Source organism: Microtus oregoni, unplaced genomic scaffold (genome assembly GCF_018167655.1).
Source record: "Microtus oregoni isolate MIOR12 unplaced genomic scaffold, Mior012 000047F_ref0000412, whole genome shotgun sequence".
Taxonomy (NCBI): Eukaryota; Metazoa; Chordata; class Mammalia; order Rodentia; family Cricetidae; genus Microtus; species Microtus oregoni.
The window spans coordinates 14,760,664-14,779,019 of record NW_024543221.1 but is presented as its reverse complement, the minus strand read 5'-3'; the positions used below and the strand labels follow the sequence as shown (position 1 = coordinate 14,779,019).

Sequence of the window (18,356 nt, the reverse complement as noted above, 5' to 3'; positions counted from 1 at the left end):
AAAACAAGGAACTGTGGTCTCCTCGAGGGGCCACACCTTTACTTTCTGTGACTCTCTGAGAAGCCCACGTGGTGCTCCTGGGTTGCCGGTCTCTCCTTCTGAGGATTTCTCTTTCTTTTAGAGTCTATAATAAAATATGCCTATTAAACTCCAGCTCTACTCATAAACTGATTAGTTTCGAAGTTCTTTCTGCATCAAAGCCACACATTCTAGTTGCTTAGGTTAAGGTCCCTAGAAGTCTAGAGGAGTTCCTTAAACTGACAGGCAATGGATAGGGAGTTATACTTCCAGTTTCTGTCCTCATAGACACTGGTAAGTGTCTTGGTGGACTTAGGATAATTTTAGATGGTCCTTTGTTTGGTTTAGTTTTGGCAGAAAACTCAGCCTCACCCTATCCCCAACTTTAACCAGTTTATGGCCAGGACTGGAGCCATTGTTCAATCCCTTTGTTTTTAGTTCAGAGCTTCTTCCTGCTCCTCTTCCTGCTCACTTCCTGCCCATCTTCCTGCTCACTTCCTGCTCACTTCCTGCCCATCTTCCTGCTCATCTTCCTGCTCACTTCCTGCTCATCTTCCTGCCCATCTTCCTGCTCACTTCCTGCTCATCTCTCTGCTCACTTCCTGCCCATCTTCCTGCTCACTTCTTGCTCATCTTCCTGCTCACTCCTGCTCATCTTCCTGCTCACTTCCTGCCCATCTTCCTGCTCACTTTCTGCTCATCTTCCTGCCCATCTTCCTGCTCACTTCCTGCCCATCTTCCTGCTCACTTTCTGCTCATCTTCCTGCCCATCTTCCTGCTCACTTTCTGCTCATCTTCCTGCTCACTTCCTGCTCACTTCCTGCCCATCTTCCTGCTCACTTCCTGCTCACTTCCTGCCCATCTTCCTGCCCATCTTCCTGCTCACTTTCTGCTCATCTTCCTGCCCATCTTCCTGCTTACTTTCTGCTCATCTTCCTGCTCACTTCCTGCTCATCTTCCTGCTCACTTCCTGCCCATCTTCCTGCTCACTTTCTGCCCATCTTCCTGCTTACTTTCTGCTCATCTTCCTGCTCACTTCCTGCTCCTTTTCCTGCTCTTCTTCTTGGAGGTCAGAAGAGGATGTCTCTCCTGGAGCTGGAGTTATAAGTGGTTGTAATCACTTGATGTGTGTGCTGGGAACTGAAGTTGGTTGGGTCCTGTACAAACAAGAGAAGCAAGTGTTCTTAACTGTTGAGATCTCTCCAGCTCCAGGGTACAGGAGGGTAATATAGGTACAGAATCCTTACGGGGATGGCAGTGATTGATCTTGGCCATGGATCTGGGAAGTGACAGCATTTTTATGCAGGTGGCATAGGAGATACACCATGTGTGCTCCCTCGTCCCCAGGGCTTGGCAGCACAGTAGGCACTAGGGTGTGATGGATGAATAAATGTAATAATAAAACCTGATGGTGACAGGGCTTTGTGGACAGAGGAGAGTTATTGCTGAGAATACCACAGAGAGGATCAGTCGAGCTTCTAAATTCAAACCTGAAGGTGACTACCGTGAACTTATTTATTTTGTTGTCTGAAAAGGTGAGTGCGCAGTAACCCACTCTAGCCTCACTTGAAGACTGTGGAAGGAATCATAGATCATCTACAGAATGCTTTGCAAATACACACACAGTCAGGTGTCTTCCCTCCTTGGCAGAGGGCTCGAGCTGAGTCAGCACAGGTATAGCCTCTACCAACAATGAAGAGGGGCTCAAAGCTGGGTCCAGGACTGAGGCTCATTGTTCACCTGCTGAGTGGGAGGAGGAAGAGGAGAGGGAAGCAAAAGCTCAGAAGAGGAAGGAGAATCAGGAAGGGGGCCCTGTGTACTTGCTCTGACCTCTCTGAGCTTTGTTAAGCTGTGGGGAACGAGACGGCTAAGACTCCACAGTTGCCGCTTTTCTCCCCTGTGCACGGCCTCGGGACTCCTGCATGCCAGGCAAGTGCCCCACAAATAGCTTTCCATTTACTTTTCTGATTTCTGTCTACATGTCTTTCTCCCTTTATTGGGAACCGTTTGGAGGGTAAAACGTAGTTGTAGTGTCTTTTGTAATGGCGGGAGTGGAGTGAAGGCCTTCACTTGGTTATGAGTCTTTCAGCGTTGACTCTGTCTTTCCTGTAACAGTCGTGACCTGCTTCTGCTGGGAAGACTTGTAGACTTGAATCACTGGGCCGTGTTCCCGGCAGTCCCTAGGATGCTACTGTGTCCAGTGAGGGCCAGTTTCACTGGAAGGGTCCAGGACAAATACTGCCCAGCCTGCTGCTTGTCACATTGCGTTCTCTGAGACTTGGAAATAAGTTGGGAAATGTTCGCTTCTTCCCTCGAAGCCCTCCTCCTGCCACCAGCCACTGTGCCCACTGGGCCGTGGTTCTGAAACGGCCTCACCATTGTAGCCCAGTGTGTAGCAATCATATCGTATTGGCTTTTGATAAGATGCTTTGCATGCTCTGGATATCAGGGGGAGGTAGCTAATGTATTTGATTTCTTTCTTTCTTTTTTTTTTTGATTTTCGAGACAGGGTTTCTCCGTAGCTTTTTTGGTTCCTGTCCTGGAATGTATTTGATTTCTATGAGCAGTACTCCTGAAAAGTCTAGAAGTTCCCAGATGTGACCGGGTAGTATAGACACCAGACTAAGAAACAACTTCTGTCACAAGCTGTCATTTGCATGAGTTAGGAAAGATGATTTGAATAAGATGCTTGAGTATATGTACAAATTCAGGGAATATCTCAATTTTTTAGAAAGATGTAAGTTATCAAATGTAAGATATATTTGAAAAACTTTCCTGTGAGTAATTCTGTATTGACAATTTTTGGTGGGTTGATTATTCATGACTCTGACATATTGGCTAATTTAAAAAATATAAGAAAAACTAGTAGGGGAACCTATGTCATTTAATCCCATGAAATATTAATCACATTCATGTGGAAAGATTATGTGTGGGAAGTACTGGGAGCTGGTGTTTGCCTGTTTAAGCCTCTCAGTCTAAGTCTGTCTTGTTGGATATGGCAATTATTACCTACATGAAGCTACTTTCAGTTAAATTTAAGCCAGTTTAAATGAAATAAAGTTAAAATTTCTATGGTTGAAGTGCTTTTCAGCCACAGGCCTGTCAGCCACGTGCATGTCAACACGTGCGTGTCAACCACGTGTGTGTCGGCCACAGGCCTGTCAACACGTGCGTGTCAACCACGTGTGTGTCGGCCACAGGCCTGTCAACACGTGCATGTCAACCACGTGTGTGTCGGCCACAGGCCTGTCCACACGTGCGTCGGCCACAGGCCTGTCAGCCATGTGGTGTGTCATCCACAGTCTGTGGCTGTCGTGTTGAGAGTGGGGTAGGTGTATGTCCTTGTATCATCACAGAAAGTTCAGCTGGAGCAGCCCCAAGTAAATGAAAATTAATACTATTTGACCAAATTTCTGTTTTCTGAGAGTCGGAGAATTGAGTAGTAGAGTATGGGAAACTCTGCCCTGATTTTCCCAGAAGCAGCTGGCCAGGTGGTTAAACTCCCCGGTCAGGGAGAAAGGGAACCCACATTGTGAGTGCTGGTGTTCTTTTTAAAAGTTTTATTTGTATTATTATGTGGATGGGTGTTTGGTACCCTTGGAGGCCAGAAGAGGGCATTGCATCTCCTGAAATGGATGTTTCAGGCAGTTGCAAGCCACCCTGTGGGTGCTGGGAATCAAACCTGTGTTCTCTGGAAGAGCAGCCTGGGCTCTCAGCTACTGAGCCATCTGTCTCTGCAGCACTGAGGGAGTTCTTGCTGAGCTATTGGCATCGGTAGTGGCCAGACCAGGCCCGTGGGTTTTCTACCCAATTAATGTAAGAGATCAGATGGATAATTTGAGCTGAGGTTTAACTTTAAGTCCAAGATATTGTTTTGTTTTTCTTTTGGACTTAAGTCACAGTGATGATTTTTGTTTTTTTTATACTGAATTTCACTATGTAGTCCTAGCTTGCCTGGGAGTTGACATCATGTGGACGAAGCCCTGAACTCACAGAGATCTTCCGCCTCTGCCACTGCCTCCTGCCTGGTGTAATAAATTGATCTTCATTTCCAGTTTTTGATATGTTGTAATTGATTATTAAAACCTTTTTCTTTCTCCTACTCATAAGCAACCATTTTAATGTGCTTGTGTTTTTTTCCAAAATACACCATTGTAGCCTTAAGTTCATTAATTTGACATTTAAGTAGATAGATGATCTATAATCTAAATCAATACAAGAATTTTCCCTTCTTATAATGCTATTTTTTTTCCTTTATGAAGTTTTGCTATTGTTTCAGGCTTTTTGACTTATGTAATCAGAGAAGCCTGAGGGATTGGCTGTTTCTTTTTGCTCAGTGTTTAAGGTGATTTCCTGCTGCTGGGAACTAGTAAACCTAGGCCCTCACATTCATGAAGCAGACACTGATGCTACATTCAGCCCTAGCCCTCGTCATGGGTTATTGAAAGAATAGTCACCCTTGCACTTAAATTTTGCTAATTTTGCTTCCTTCTTCATCATTAGGTGTCCATTATCACCCCTCACATTAGGTGTCCATTGTCACCCTCACGTTAGGTGTCCAGTGTCACCCCCACATTAGGTGTCCAGTGTCACCCCCACATTAGGTGTCCAGTGTCACCCTCACATTAGGTGTCCAGTGTCACCCTCACATTAGGTGTCCATTGTCACCCCCACATTAGGTGTCCAGTGTCACCCTCACATTAGGTGTCCATTGTCACCCCTCACATTAGGTGTCCAGTGTCACCCTCACATTAGGTGTCCTGTGTCACCCCCACATTAGGTGTCCTGTGTCACCCTCACATTAGGTGTCCTGTGTCACCCCCACTTTAGGTGTCCAGTGTCACCCTCACATTAGGTGTCCATTGTCACCCTCACATTAGGTGTCCATTGTCACCCTCACATTAGGTGTCCTGTGTCACCCCCACATTAGGTGTCCAGTGTCACCCCTCACATTAGGTGTTCATTGTCACCCTCACATTAGGTGTCCAGTGTCACCCCCACTTTAGGTGTCCAGTGTCACCCTCACATTAAGTGTCCATTGTCACCCTCACATTAGGTGTCCATTGTCACCCTCACATTAGGTGTCCTGTGTCACCCTCACATTAGGTGTCCAGTGTCACCCCCACTTTAGGTGTCCAGTGTCACCCTCACATTAGGTGTCCATTGTCACCCTCACATTAGGTGTCCATTGTCACCCTCACATTAGGTGTCCATTGTCACCCTCACATTAGGTGTCCTGTGTCACCCTCACATTAGGTGTCCTGTGTCACCCCCACTTTAGGTGTCCAGTGTCACCCTCACATTAGGTGTCCATTGTCACGCTCACATTAGGTGTCCATTGTCACCCTCACATTAGGTGTCCTGTGTCACCCCCACATTAGGTGTCCTGTGTCACCCTCACATTAGGTGTCCAGTGTCACCCCCACTTTAGGTGTCCAGTGTCACCCTCACATTAGGTGTCCAGTGTCACCCCCACATTAGGTGTCCTGTGTCACCCTCACATTAGGTGTCCAGTGTCACCCCCACTTTAGGTGTCCAGTGTCACCCTCACATTAGGTGTCCAGTGTCACGCCCACATTAGGTGTCCTGTGTCACCCCCACATTAGGTGTCCATTGTCACCCCTCACATTAGGTGTCCAGTGTCACCCCTCATTAGGCGTCCAGTGTCACCCCTCATTAGGCGTCCAGTGTCTGTCTGTCTGTCTCTCTCTTTTTCTTTCTTTCTTACTTTGAGACATTATTGTGTTAACCAGATTCATATACAGTTTAAGAAATGCCACACAGAGGCTGAGGTGAGGGCTCACTGGTGTTGTTTGCCTGTTTGCACGAGTCTGGGTTCAGTCCCTTGTACCACAAAGGGAAAATGTGGAGAGATCAATGTACATGTGCCCAAGTCCATTATTCTTCATGCTTGAATTTTTCTGGGGTCTGAGTGGCCACAGATGGCCCGCTGGAATCTTAGCAGTCCACGACTGATGCATGGTGTTCTCCTGGGAATGCGATGCAATGTTCTCTGCTCTTCTCCTGAGCTTTTCATATCGCAGAGTGAAATTACCATATTGACTGAGTTTTTAGTAAGTGATATGGCATTCATTTTCTTCTCAGATGGGGTTTTATGCAAATACTGTTGAAAGTAATTACAGAGCTGTGAAATCTTTGATAATGAGCTATTTCTGTCTGTTTGGTTTCAGGTTGTTTCACGAAGAAATCCAGAAGACGTCCAGGAGGTAGCATGCTTTTCCTTGTGAACATTCCTCTTATCCTTGTTGAAGAAACTGCCAGAGTTACCTGTATGAGTGTTTGGATTTGTACGATGGTTTCTCTGGCTACATGACAGTAGCTGTAGTTACACTTCATCCTGCTGAGTAGGCAGGTGGGAGTGAGAATTGGAGGTGCTAGCGAGGTTTTTCTCCAGCCCTCAGCTGACTCCAGCCCTAGTCAAGGACTTTGCCGACCGTTTCAGTCATGATGCCTGTTCATTAAAGCGCAAGTGTTGGTGACTAGTGTCAATTTTAAAGCTTTAGTAATAGGTTAGGGGCTCCGCACACTTCCGTGTTGGCTTGGCATGCTGACGCCATGACTGCCGCAGGTATCCCTGTCTATTTTTGACCATTTCGCCTAGTTTTTCATATAGGTTTCTCTTGAGTTCTGTCATCTCCCCAGGATGATGCTGGCCTGGCATGTTTTGTTTAGAGGGGTGGGGTTCTCACTAGCATTTCTCTGTGCTTGGGGCTTGGTTTAGGAACGCTGATCAAGTGGCTGCCTCCCTCAGTGCATGTTAATCTTCTTTATTCTGCTCAGTTTTGAACTAGAGGCACTGTGTAGCAGGACTCCTACCCCAGCCACGTGTTTAAACAGATGCTGTAAACTTAGCAGTTTTTATTCTACGGCGGTGTTGGATTCGGGTGTCTCTAGATGGAGTGTGGACTTCTGCCTAGCTGCAGGCACTGCTGCTGCTCAGAGGCACCTGGCTTGATTCGTACATTTGAGTCGATTGTTTCACATTGGTTGGCCCAAGTTCATCAGACTCATGATTTATCTGAGTTGGTAGTTTTTGTCTCATGACTCAAAATCACAGTAAAAGGCACCTTAAAAGGATTTCACAGTGTTTCCCTCATGAGCGTAGAGACATCGTCATTGTCTCCCTAGCAGGGAGACAACTAGAATACTATTATTTCAGATGAGAAGGACCTATGCATATCTCACGACTATTCTTTTTGCATGCCATTTGCTAGCACGGAGCATTCTTTAGAACTCGCCCTCTGAATAATTACTGCCACTGCTTGTAGGTTTGGCTTTAGAGAGTTTACAGCTCTGTCAACCTTGGGAATGGGTTGTCACCTGTGACCATGACATCTGATTGCTGTGCTGTGGTTGTACCTTGATGTCCCCCTTTCCAGGGAGAATCCTGAACCAACTTGTCCATGAACACACTCTCTGCCATTTCCTTAGTCCTTTTTGGGGGAAACTCCTAATACCAGCTGCTGGTGACCAACCATCAGCAGGCTCTTGTAAGTGTCCTTCAGTTAGATAGCTGCATGCTCTTACGTTAGAAATGATACAACAAACTTAGTCTTCTTTGTAGCTGACTTCTTCAGCCATAGAATAACCCAGAATTCTAACCGTGCCTCTAGGTTCTCATTTGTTGTGTTTAAATGTTGGTTCTCACTTAGAAGAGTTTATTGTTCAGGCTTCAGGTCCTTTCTGTCCATGTTCTTAAACCTGCGAACTCATGGATTTAGTTTAGAATATGCTCAGGCCTCCCTAAAGCTCTTGGCAACTAATAAACACCTGCTTAGTTTAAGCAAGCTGCCTGTAATGGAGAAATGTTTCTGTCCTTTTGTAGAGCTCGTTTGACCCTCCAGAGCTGCCCTTTTCCTAAGAATGCTAAGAGAATGTGCACAGGGAGTGAGCCACTTGGTGTCATGGAGGCAGCTTTCCTTTTCAAATGCCCTCTACACGTCTAAGGAGAAGTTGAGCGGTTGGGGCAATGATTCAGTTCATGAGGCGCTTTCTGTGCAAGCAGGAGCACCTGAGTTTGATCTTAAGAGCTCACATCTTTTCCTGGGTACAGTGATGTGTGCTTGTAGTCTCAGTGCTGGGAGCAGAGATGGGCAGATCCTGGGGTGGACAGCGACTGAGTACAGATGACGCCTAATGTCGACTCTGGCTTCCACTTGTGCTGTACAGACACGTGAATAAAAACACAAAAACTCAAAAAAAGAGGGAAAGAAGATGCATAGGCAAATGGTGTGACAGTCATATTTGTTGTAAGCAAAGCTGACCCAGCAAGTTTTAGTACTGAGTGAGAGTGGAAATGAGAAAGTTATTAGGTGATATCATAAACACAGGAAACAAGTGTTTTGGTGTCAGTGTGTTTAAGGATCTGAAAAGGAAATGATTGTCATATGTTGAAATGCTAAAGGGAATGCTTTAATGAAAAATTGAGCTTTTAACAAATTTTAAATCTATATATGGTCATCGAATGCTTGACTCATGAAGTTTCTTCAGAGTGACATGCACACATATGGAACCCACGCTTGCTTCCATTGTTTTGTGACCCGCCAGGCCTTAGCAGAGAAATCAGTTCCTGTCCTAGCACACGCCAGTCCCTCTGCTCTGTTGGAAGTGAGTTTGTTCCCATTTCCACTTGAGGGTTTCTGGGAACTTCAGATTTCATGAAAGGAGTAAGGAGAGGAGAAGGTGGCTGGGGCATTCCACTGTCAGTGCTTTGGCTCTGGAGCCTGGTGTAGAACACACCATGTGGTGATGAACGAAGCTCTGGCAAGAGCTTGACTCCGACAGATTTATATGGCTTTATATAATCTGGTGTTTTAATTGTGAAAGTTTTCCCCAAGTTGCCACCCTTTATTTGAAAATGATCTTGACTAGATGTTTTATCTGCAAATGTGATTGCTTCATAATCTCTCGTTTTCTGAAACTCTCACGCTCATCTTGTAATGGTTCTTACGGGCCTCGGCCCTGCAGAAGACGCTGCATGCAGAGGCTTATTACCCACTCCTCCCTGAGCTCTTGGCAGTGTGGCACCAGCATACTTTGAGTTACCTGTGTACTTATGGATCCATATTTAATTATGATTTTGGTTTCTGAGATGGGACCTTGCAGATTGGCCTGAAACTCACTGTGTAGCCCAAGCTGGCCTGTTTAGCCTTCTGAGTGCTGGGATCTTAGGTGCAAACCATCATGTCCAGCTCAGTTTGACACATTTTGAGATGTAAAAATAACACTTTTTCTCAGGAAGCTACTGAGAGCACAAGCTGTGACAGTTGCGGGCGTGTGCTGTTTTGTCTGGTCCTGTCCCGAGTCCCTGACTTTGCAAGGATTGGTTGGAGGAGGTCGATGTTCTTGCCCTTACTTGTGCTAGAACTGTTGGTTCTGGGTGGCCAACGTTTCTCCTGTTCGCTGGCACTGCGGACTACCTCAGCATAGCCAGGCTTCTGTTTCACTCATCCTTGCTCCTACCTGGTCCTTTGGTGTCTGCTGTCCCTTTTTGGACTCTTTGTCCCATCATAGACACTGAGAAGCGGCTGCTGACTGGCTGCTCATTGCCTGCTGATGGCTCTGGAGCAGTGTATTTTACTCTTAGACCTCAAACCTGTGTGTCCTGTTGAACAGCTCACAAGCATGCGAGCCAGATGTGCACAGCTGGCCTCTGACAGGCTTCTAGTACCAGCTCTTTCTTGCTCCCCTTTCAGGAGACTACCACCTCTACTCAGTCACTGACTCCAAGATTCTAGGGCTCTCTATCTTTGGCATTGCCTTCTCATTAGAAACTTGGTTCACAGTCTCCCCTAACCTCTCCATGCTTTTTGGCTCTGGTGACCTCTCCTCCAGATGCCACTCACTCTAGCCTTGCTCAGCATCCAGGCTGGGCAGGGAGCCCTTCTATACCACTTTCGTGCAGCTTCTCAGCATCCGACAAGCCCTTTGTGAAGTCATCCAGACTGGCTTGTTTTTGGCTTGACTGTGAACCCTGGAGGTGGGACCTGGCTTCCCATCTCATACTCTAGGACAATATGGTGCTTAGCACAGGGTAGGGATGCTGGTTTCGGGGACCGCTTTTGTGGGGTAAATGAGTAAAAGTGAAGCATGGGGCCGAAGCCACTTGTCTGATTCATGTTGTGGTCTATAGAGCCACCAAAGCAATTAGAATTATGAACACCAAGAAGCACCCTCTTCAAGGCTAACTTCAAATAATAGGACAAAATTTGGCAAGACTTGAAAATCTGGTCTAATGGCTTTTGTGGCCTAGAGTTTGGCCATTGTCGTCTCTACTCTGCATGTACATGAGAACACATAGACTTCAACTCTATGGAAGGGAAGGAATTTACAACTTAGGTTTTCTTTACTTTGTGGGGCTCAGAGCTGACAGTGACAATCAAGGCCGTGCATCCAATATTTCCTTCTTATAAAGTGTGTTTTTCTAATTTAATATAAGTAGAGCCAAATACTTTACGCTAATGACAGCAAATTGCTTCTCCATGCTGTCTAATCTAGAGGACTGTTACTTTATTTTGTGATATGTGAGTTTTAATTATATTATGGTTAATGTTGATTTTGTTTATGATTCATGAAGAATTACAGAATGTGAGAATGCATCTTCCCTCGCAGGCCTTTCCCCTTCACAGTTAGTCTTTTTTTTTTTTTGGTGGGGTGAGGGAAGGGAACAAGTGTTACATCCTTTTTGTTTAAAATTTTACTAAGTTGGGGGCTGCAAATGACTTGGAGGTTAAAAGGATTTCCTGCTCCTGTTGAGGACCTGGTTAGTTCCAGCACCTACACGTCTCACAGGCACCTGTAACTCCAGTTCCAAGGACTCCAGTCCACTTCTGGCCTCTGAGGTCTCCTGCATGCATGCAGCACACTTTAACTCATGCAGGCTCATATGCCTGCACATAAAATAAATGAGCAAATCTGAGCAAAGGATTAAAACATAAACCACCTAAGTCGTTTCCTGCCTTGTAAACATGGCATTTGAGATAGTGTTGTCTATCTACTTCATTCCCAGGCCAATAGTAACTAGTTTTTGGAGAGAATATATTTTATGTAGCATGGACCATTTTTGTATCAGGTTGAATACTTTTCTAGAACGAATTAAAGGGTTTTTAGGAAACAGGACTTAGGAACCTGAAGTTAACGATATTGGGAAGAAGCACGGCTTTAGGTTTAAGCAGATGCTAGTTCACCTCAGACCTTAACCCTGTGGGCTGCCTTGTGCATGTTTGCTATGCATGGTGATTTAGAATATTTAAAGGAAATATTATTTGTGGCCCAGAGACAGAATGCTTATGCTTTAAAATATGCATTTAATTTGTTTTCTTTTCAGATAATTGTATGGAAGAGATACAGTGACTTTAAGAAACTGCACAAAGAATTATGGCAAATTCACAGAAACTTATTCCGACACTCAGAGCTGTTTCCTCCATTTGCTAAAGGGATAGTGTTTGGTAAGTGCTCTTCTAGTGCTCTTCTCCTTTGTGACCGCTGCCCCGTCCTCCACCCTCACTCCACCCGTCAGACTGGGAGTTTGTCTTCTCCTTTGTGACCCCTGCCCTGTCCACTCATGTCCTCCACCCTCACCCCCACCTATCGGACTGGGAGTTGGATCTAGAGCCTCATACTTGCTCGACAAGTTTTCTGCCGCTGATGTACAGCTCAGCTAAAGCTGTGGTTAATGCGATGATTAGCTAATGGTGGTCTGTGCCCAGCCCTCTCGCCCGCGGTGATGATTCATCCGGTTCAGCAAGCCCTTGACGCTCTTCTCGCATGCCCTAGTATAGTCCATGTAACATACAGTTCCTCTTCCCAGACACGGGGTAGCTGCATCTCTGGCCAGGCAGAGACACTGGGAAGCTAAGAAAAGATGTATCATTCACACGTGTGGCCCTGGATGGTGTCTTAGTTAGGGTTCTCATTGCTGTGATGAAACACCTCGACCAAAGAGCAAGCTGGGGAGGAAGGGGTTTGTGATGCTTACACTTCAGCCTTGCTGTTCACCACTGAAGGAGTCAGGACAGGAACTCAAACAGGGCAGGAACCTGGAGGCGGGAAATGATGCAGAGGCCGTGGAGGAGAGCTACTTATTGGCTTTTTTCCGATGACTTACTTGCTCAGCCTACCTTCTTATGGAACCCAGGGATGGCACCTCCCACCAAGGTCTGGGCCCTCCCACATTGATCACTAAATGAGAAAATGCCTTACAGCTGGATCTCAAGGAGGCATTTCCTCGGCTGCGGCTCCTTCTGATGATTCTAGCATGTGTCAAGTTGACACACAAAACCAGCCAATACCATGACCTGACTCCTGCCCTCCGAGTGCCTTTGCCGTGTCCCAGCCCCAGAGTAAAGTCTCTGTGGTTGTAGAGTGTCTTGACTTGCAGTTATTTTACCATGCCAGCCCTGCTTGCAGCTGTAAGTGCATCGTTTTCACCTCTTTCTCCACCCTTCCCCACATAAACACGGCTAACTGCAGTCAAAGAGATCACGCCACAGCCTGGCTGCCGGGTTGCCTTGAGAGCTCTACCAAATACATTATTAGTTTTTGATTTTGCTTCATTTGGTTTTCAGGACATAGGCAGAAGCAGCCTGGGTCTTTACCAGAGTAGAAGTTTCCAGGTGAATTCCTGATAGAATTCTTTCTCTTTCCTCTGTGTACCTCCTGACCTGGCCTTCCGTGCTTGCATTTTTCTGAGCGTCTGGTCTTCTGAGCCCGGCTGTAGCAATCACTAGGGTTTTAGGCTCCTCTGGCTCACAACTCCATATCCCCCGGTTTTCTTGGCCTGTAAGTCACACAGAATACAGCTCCACTCCCAGTTTTAATTTTCTGAGTTACTTTCCTTTTTTCTATGATAAACACATGATGAAACAGGTTATGGGGAAGAATTTGTTTTAGCTCATAGTTCAGGGGACACAGTTCATCACGGTGTCTGCAGTGGGTCTGTGTTAGCAGGAGCTTACAGTGGTGATATCTCACACAGTACTGATGAGGAAGTATAGAGGGAGGACTGTAAGGAACCTCAGCCATGACCCTCAAGGCTTGTCTCCAGTGACCCATGTCTGCCTACTAGGTTTAAAGGTCTTAAAGGTTCCACAGCCACCCATGGAAGTACTCCCAGCTGGAGAGCAGTATCACATATATAGCCCATGGGGACAGCTTACATGCGATTAACAGTGTGCTTATGTCAGCCTGGCTGATACTGTGTCACGGTTGGTCATTGTGACCTGTAGCAGAGGTGCTCTTTGTTTCGGAGATTTGGCGATAGAGGTCTGTGGCTTCTCCCTTGATGCTGTTTCACTTCCCTCTCTCCTGCTTCTCCTCTCCTCCTCCTCCTTTTTCTCTCTTCCTCCCTCCCCTCTTTCCCCCTTCCTATTTTTTCTGTTTCTCCCTACTTTCCTCTTTCTATCTTCCTCTCTCTCTGTTTTTTTCTGCTCCCCTCCTTTTTCCTAACTTTCTCTTTCTCCTCCCTTCATCCCCCATCCCCATTCTCTTCCCTTGCTCTGAGAGATACCAACTTTCTGATAAAGATACTGGGAACCTCTCATGAGGCCTACATATGAGCAATGGGACCTCCAGCCATCAGGCACATATGAAATGGACCCAGACTGTGGGTGAACGTGGAACAGATTCTCCACTGAGGTGGGACCCTGCGCTAGAACCACCCGGCTGCACCTGCCTACAGGTCCTGGCCCTCAGAGTCCCCTGAGGTGGGAACTGCCTGCCACTGTAGTTTGTCATGTAGTAAGAACTACTTAGTGGATTTTGTTGCCTGGAGTGGGGTTGCTGCCAACCAAAGACACAAATGTGTCCCTGAAGAGGTGATCAATGGACGTGCCATGGTTGAACCTTTCCAGTGCTCTTCCTGTCCTGGGGAACATTCGGAATGGCTGTTGCTTATGGCCCCTGCTCTGTGCAGAATTTCACAGATGAATTTCTTCAGGCTGTTGTAGGACCGCCCATCACCATCTCCACACTTCCTTGAGACATTTGTACGCTTTCCAGCTGGAGATTGGGAGCAGATGCAGAGTTCCAGTCCCTGTTCCAGGGACTCAACATTTATTCATCAATTGATGATGCTGTACTGTGGGGCCTTTGGAGATGGGGCCTGGACGGAGGATGTGGGTCTGTGTAGAGTAGGCCTTGAGGTTTAGAGCCCTGCCCTGCTTCCTGCCCTTTCTCTGCTTCCAGATCCTTCCTGGATGATGAGACTCTCACCACCACACCGTCTCTGCAATGATGGATTGTGTCTCTCCAAACCATGAGCCAGATAAACCCGCCCTTGGATTGCTTCCTGTAGGTGTTTCATGACAGCAGTGAGAGAAGTAACAGATGAGGCCGCACCTGGAGAGGAAGCCCTGCTCTGAGCCAGGCCTCTCTGGAGCGCGGGGTTTAGTCCTTAGGGTGTTCGCTGTTACCTTTTAGCTGTTTGCTGGCCTTGGGGCCCAGCTCCAACATTCCTAGTTCGTTTGTTTCTTTGACTCCTTTCTGTTTACAATGTGGGCTGCTCTTTGCTGCTGCTGCTGCTGCTGCTGCTGCTACTTTGTGGTCTCTCTTGTGCTGTCACTGTGTCCATAAGCATGGGCAGGTGCCCCAGATCCGTTAGTCAGTGTCTTCTTGGATGAATTTTATTCCAATGGTAGCTCCTCTGAAAATGGTGTGGCACCTTTAATTCGAGAAACATTAAAAAACAAAACAAAACAGGCATTGGGAATGGGTATCCAAACAAGCTCTGTCTTTGAAGAAGCTCAGTGTCCTGCTGTGGAGGAAGTGAGTGGCAGCCTCTCTTCATGTTGCTTTGTCCTGCATGGGAAACGCAAGACAATACACCTCTGGCCCACTCCTGAGTGTAGCTGAAGGTGCAAATAAGTTTATGAAGCTACCAGGCTGCATATGGTGGTGCACATCTATAACCCAGTACCCAGGATGCCGAGGCAGGAGGATCATGGGTGTAAAGTCACCCTGAGCTACAAGTCAAGGCTTGTCTCAGAAACAAAGAAAAAACAAAGCAAGAGTGAAGTCAGCAGAGGGAGGACCCTTAACTGTCCTCCTCTACAGCCACCCCAGAACTTATTCTAGAACCAGAGCCGCCCCCCACCCTCTGCTCTTTGTAAACGGTGATGTCCCCGAGAATGGGATTGGGGTTTGCCGGTGGAGGAACTGGATAGCCATAGGAGGGGTAAACTGCTGTGCTTGCCAGAGTGGAAGCATGCTTTTTCCTAGCCATCTCTTCAGTGAATTTTCATGTTAACTCATTTCCCCGTCTGCATGGGAAGTGCACACAAAGGGGCTCCAGAAATTCTCTTTGTCTTCTTAAAGATTATTGAAGGCCAGAAATGACTGTTGTTGATGTTGATTATAGCTATTACTATTTACCACAGTAGCAATAAAAAAAGAAAGAGAAGAAAAGGGAATAAAAGGAAAAAGAAGACAGCTGGATTTGAGCCAGACTGAAGTTCTGTGACTAGACGTGCTGTCTGTGCTCAAGGTCCTTGAGGAAACCCAGTCACAGATGCGCTTTTGAAGGGGAGTGCTATTGAAGAGAGTGGACACGCTCTTTGGTAGACCAGAACTCTGCTAGTGATTAACCCTTGCAGGCTAACTGCACCATAGAATTTGAAGTTTAGAGTGCTCAGTTACAGTTCTCGGTTGTCTTTGACTTTGCAATGCCCTTTGCCATTTAAAAGCACTTTGCTAGGCCTGGGGAGATGGTGCAGCAGTCAAGAATACAGGCTGCTCTTTCATAGAATCCTGGTTTGGTTCCCAGCACCCACAAGGCAGCTCACTGCTATCTAGTTCTGCTCCCCTTCCTGACCTCCGAGGCCACTGGGCACTCATGAGGTGCTCAGACTTACATGCAAACACTTGCAAGGAAAAACAAATCTTAAGAAAAGTGATATTGTCATGCCCATGTTTTGCAGATCTTAAAGATAGTTCCTGGTTTAGTTAGATGATGGCAGCAAATGTTTATATGGCCAGAGATCTCTAAAAAGGAGATTTTTAAGTCCTGGGAAGCTGGCAAGCACAAGCTGTCTCTTGGCTAAAATTTTCTCACCAACGGCAATGCCGTTGGTGGTCTTCCTGGAGGTGTTGGACTCTCTCTGTCTCTTCTCACAGTTTGTTTCACAGAATTTTCATAAGAGTTCCCTAAGGTCAGGATTCAATAAGTTTAATAATTGTTACTGTTTCGTTGATGTTATTTCCTCAGTGAAACTGCCATGACAGTTTTTATGAGAAATTGGCAGAAAGCAGAGAAATAATTATTAGTTTGTGTGGTGCTGTTGTGGTGTCCTGCTGAGGGGGCCGTGGTTTTGCTACCATTGTGTGTAGACCATTAGTGCAGCTGTCAGCACAGAAAGATGCCGCTAATGCTGTGGTGTCATCATAGAAGTGATTAACCATGTTGACTGGCCCTCAGGATGCCTTGGACCACACTTGGAGAATGAGTGTGTATTGTCTTAGTCAGTGTTCTGTGGATGTGAAGAGACACCATTGACCACAGCAATTCTTATAAAAAAAAATAAAAGCATTTAATTGGACTGACTTCCATTTTCAGAGATTTAGTCCATTATCATCTTGGTGGGAAGCACTGCAGATCACAGGCAGACATGGTGCAGGAGAAGCAGATCACAGGTAGCAGAAAGAGTGACCCTGGGTGTGGCATGAGCTTTTGAAACCTCAAAGCTTACCCCCAGTGACACACTTCCTTTAATTTAAAGGCCACACCTCCTAATCCTTTCAAATAGTGCCACTCCCTGGAGACCAAGCCTTCAAATCCATGAGCCTATGGGGGCCATTCTCATTCACACCACCACAAATGTCGTGGGTGTGCCCAGTCTGAAGCTGTAGGAAATGCGCTGGAATTAGAAGGGTGCGTGAGATATGCATGTATGTGCGTATACATAGATTATGTATTCACTTTTCTCTCATCTAAAGTTAATTGATTTTGAGGCAAGGTGTCATCGTGTGGCTCTTGCTGGCTTGAAACTTGCTATGTTGATTAGGGTGGTCTCAGACTGACAGATCTTTCTGCTTCTGCCTTCCGAGTGCTGGGATTAAAGGTGTGCAGCACCATGGCCTGTGATGGAGGAAGGTCATTGGTTAAATAAAAAGAAACTGCTTGGCCCTCATTGGTTAGAAGATAGGTGGGAGGAGTAAACAGAACAGAATGCTGGGAGGAAGAGGAAGTGAGCTCAGACTCCACAGCTCTCCTCTCGGGAGCAGACGCCTCAGAGTGACACCATGCTCCCAGCTCCCAGGCAGACGCATGTGATGAACCTCCGACCCAGGATGGACATAGGCTAGAATCTTCCCGGGAAGCGCACCTAGGGGCGCTACCCAGATGATTAGAAATGGGCTAAATTAACATGTGAGAATTAGCCTAGAAGAGGCTAGATAGAAATGGGCCAAGCAGTGATTAAAAGAATACAGTGTCCGTGTAATTATTTCGGGCGTGAGCTAGCCAGGCTGCCGGGGTGCTGGGGACGCAGCCCCGCCGCCCTTATTACTACAAATGTTTTCCCCTTTTTCGGTTAAAAAAAAAAAGGCTTTAACTTTAACATAGCAAAATTACATATAACGAAACAGTTATCAAGTAAAAGTTACAATAATCTTTATCATAACTAAGGAAAACTATAACTATAACTAACTATTCTTAACTCCATCAAAGACTCCAGAAAGATACAATACTACCTAAGCAAACAAGAAAAAAGCAACTTTTAAAACTCTAGAAATGACAGAGACATCTCGCTGCCTGGACAGTCACCTAAAGTTCCTCTGTACCGTTGGGGCATCCATCTTCAGCCTTCAGGCCCATGCTATCCAGCAGACATTTCCATAAAGCAGGAAAATTCAAAGTCAGTTCAGTCACTATCTTTTGTGTCCTGCAGAATGTCTCGCAGACTCTTTCATGAATCAGGAACCCCGAAAGATCATCTCACCTTAGGCAAGTTCAGTAGTCCTCTCTCTGTGGGTTCTCTGTGTCCAGTTTATGCAATAGTCCAGGCAAGAGAAGTTTCTTGCCCAAATGGCTATCAAACTCCATAAGGTGCCTCTTCGATGCCCATCTTCCTCTTGAAGTAGATTGGTGCTGCCAGGAGCAGAGTGTCTCATTGTCATGAAAAGTCCTAAGTTATTAAAACATTTAAATGCCATATTCTATAATCTTTTAAAAATATGAAGAATGCCTATCTAAAATATATCTACGCACATCTAGAAAATATTAACTAAAATGACTACAAACTTGACTATTATTTATGATTATCCATCAACAACCTATATTTCCTAATTATACATTACATTTTAATAATGAACTACACAATCAC

General features: G+C 46.0%; 1 protein-coding gene across 4 annotated transcripts in view; it reads left to right on the top strand.

The window, feature by feature from the left end:
• The window catches only part of Rps6kc1 (ribosomal protein S6 kinase C1), a 144,953-nt gene that overhangs the window by 9,576 nt on the left and 117,021 nt on the right, over positions 1–18,356 (top strand). For all 4 annotated transcript variants that reach the window (XM_041635391.1, XM_041635393.1, XM_041635392.1 and 1 more), the window contains exons 2-3: positions 6,210–6,245; positions 11,366–11,486. In XM_041635391.1, the coding sequence (XP_041491325.1) occupies positions 6,210–6,245; positions 11,366–11,486 (157 nt within the window). The remainder of the gene's footprint in view (positions 1–6,209; positions 6,246–11,365; positions 11,487–18,356) is intronic.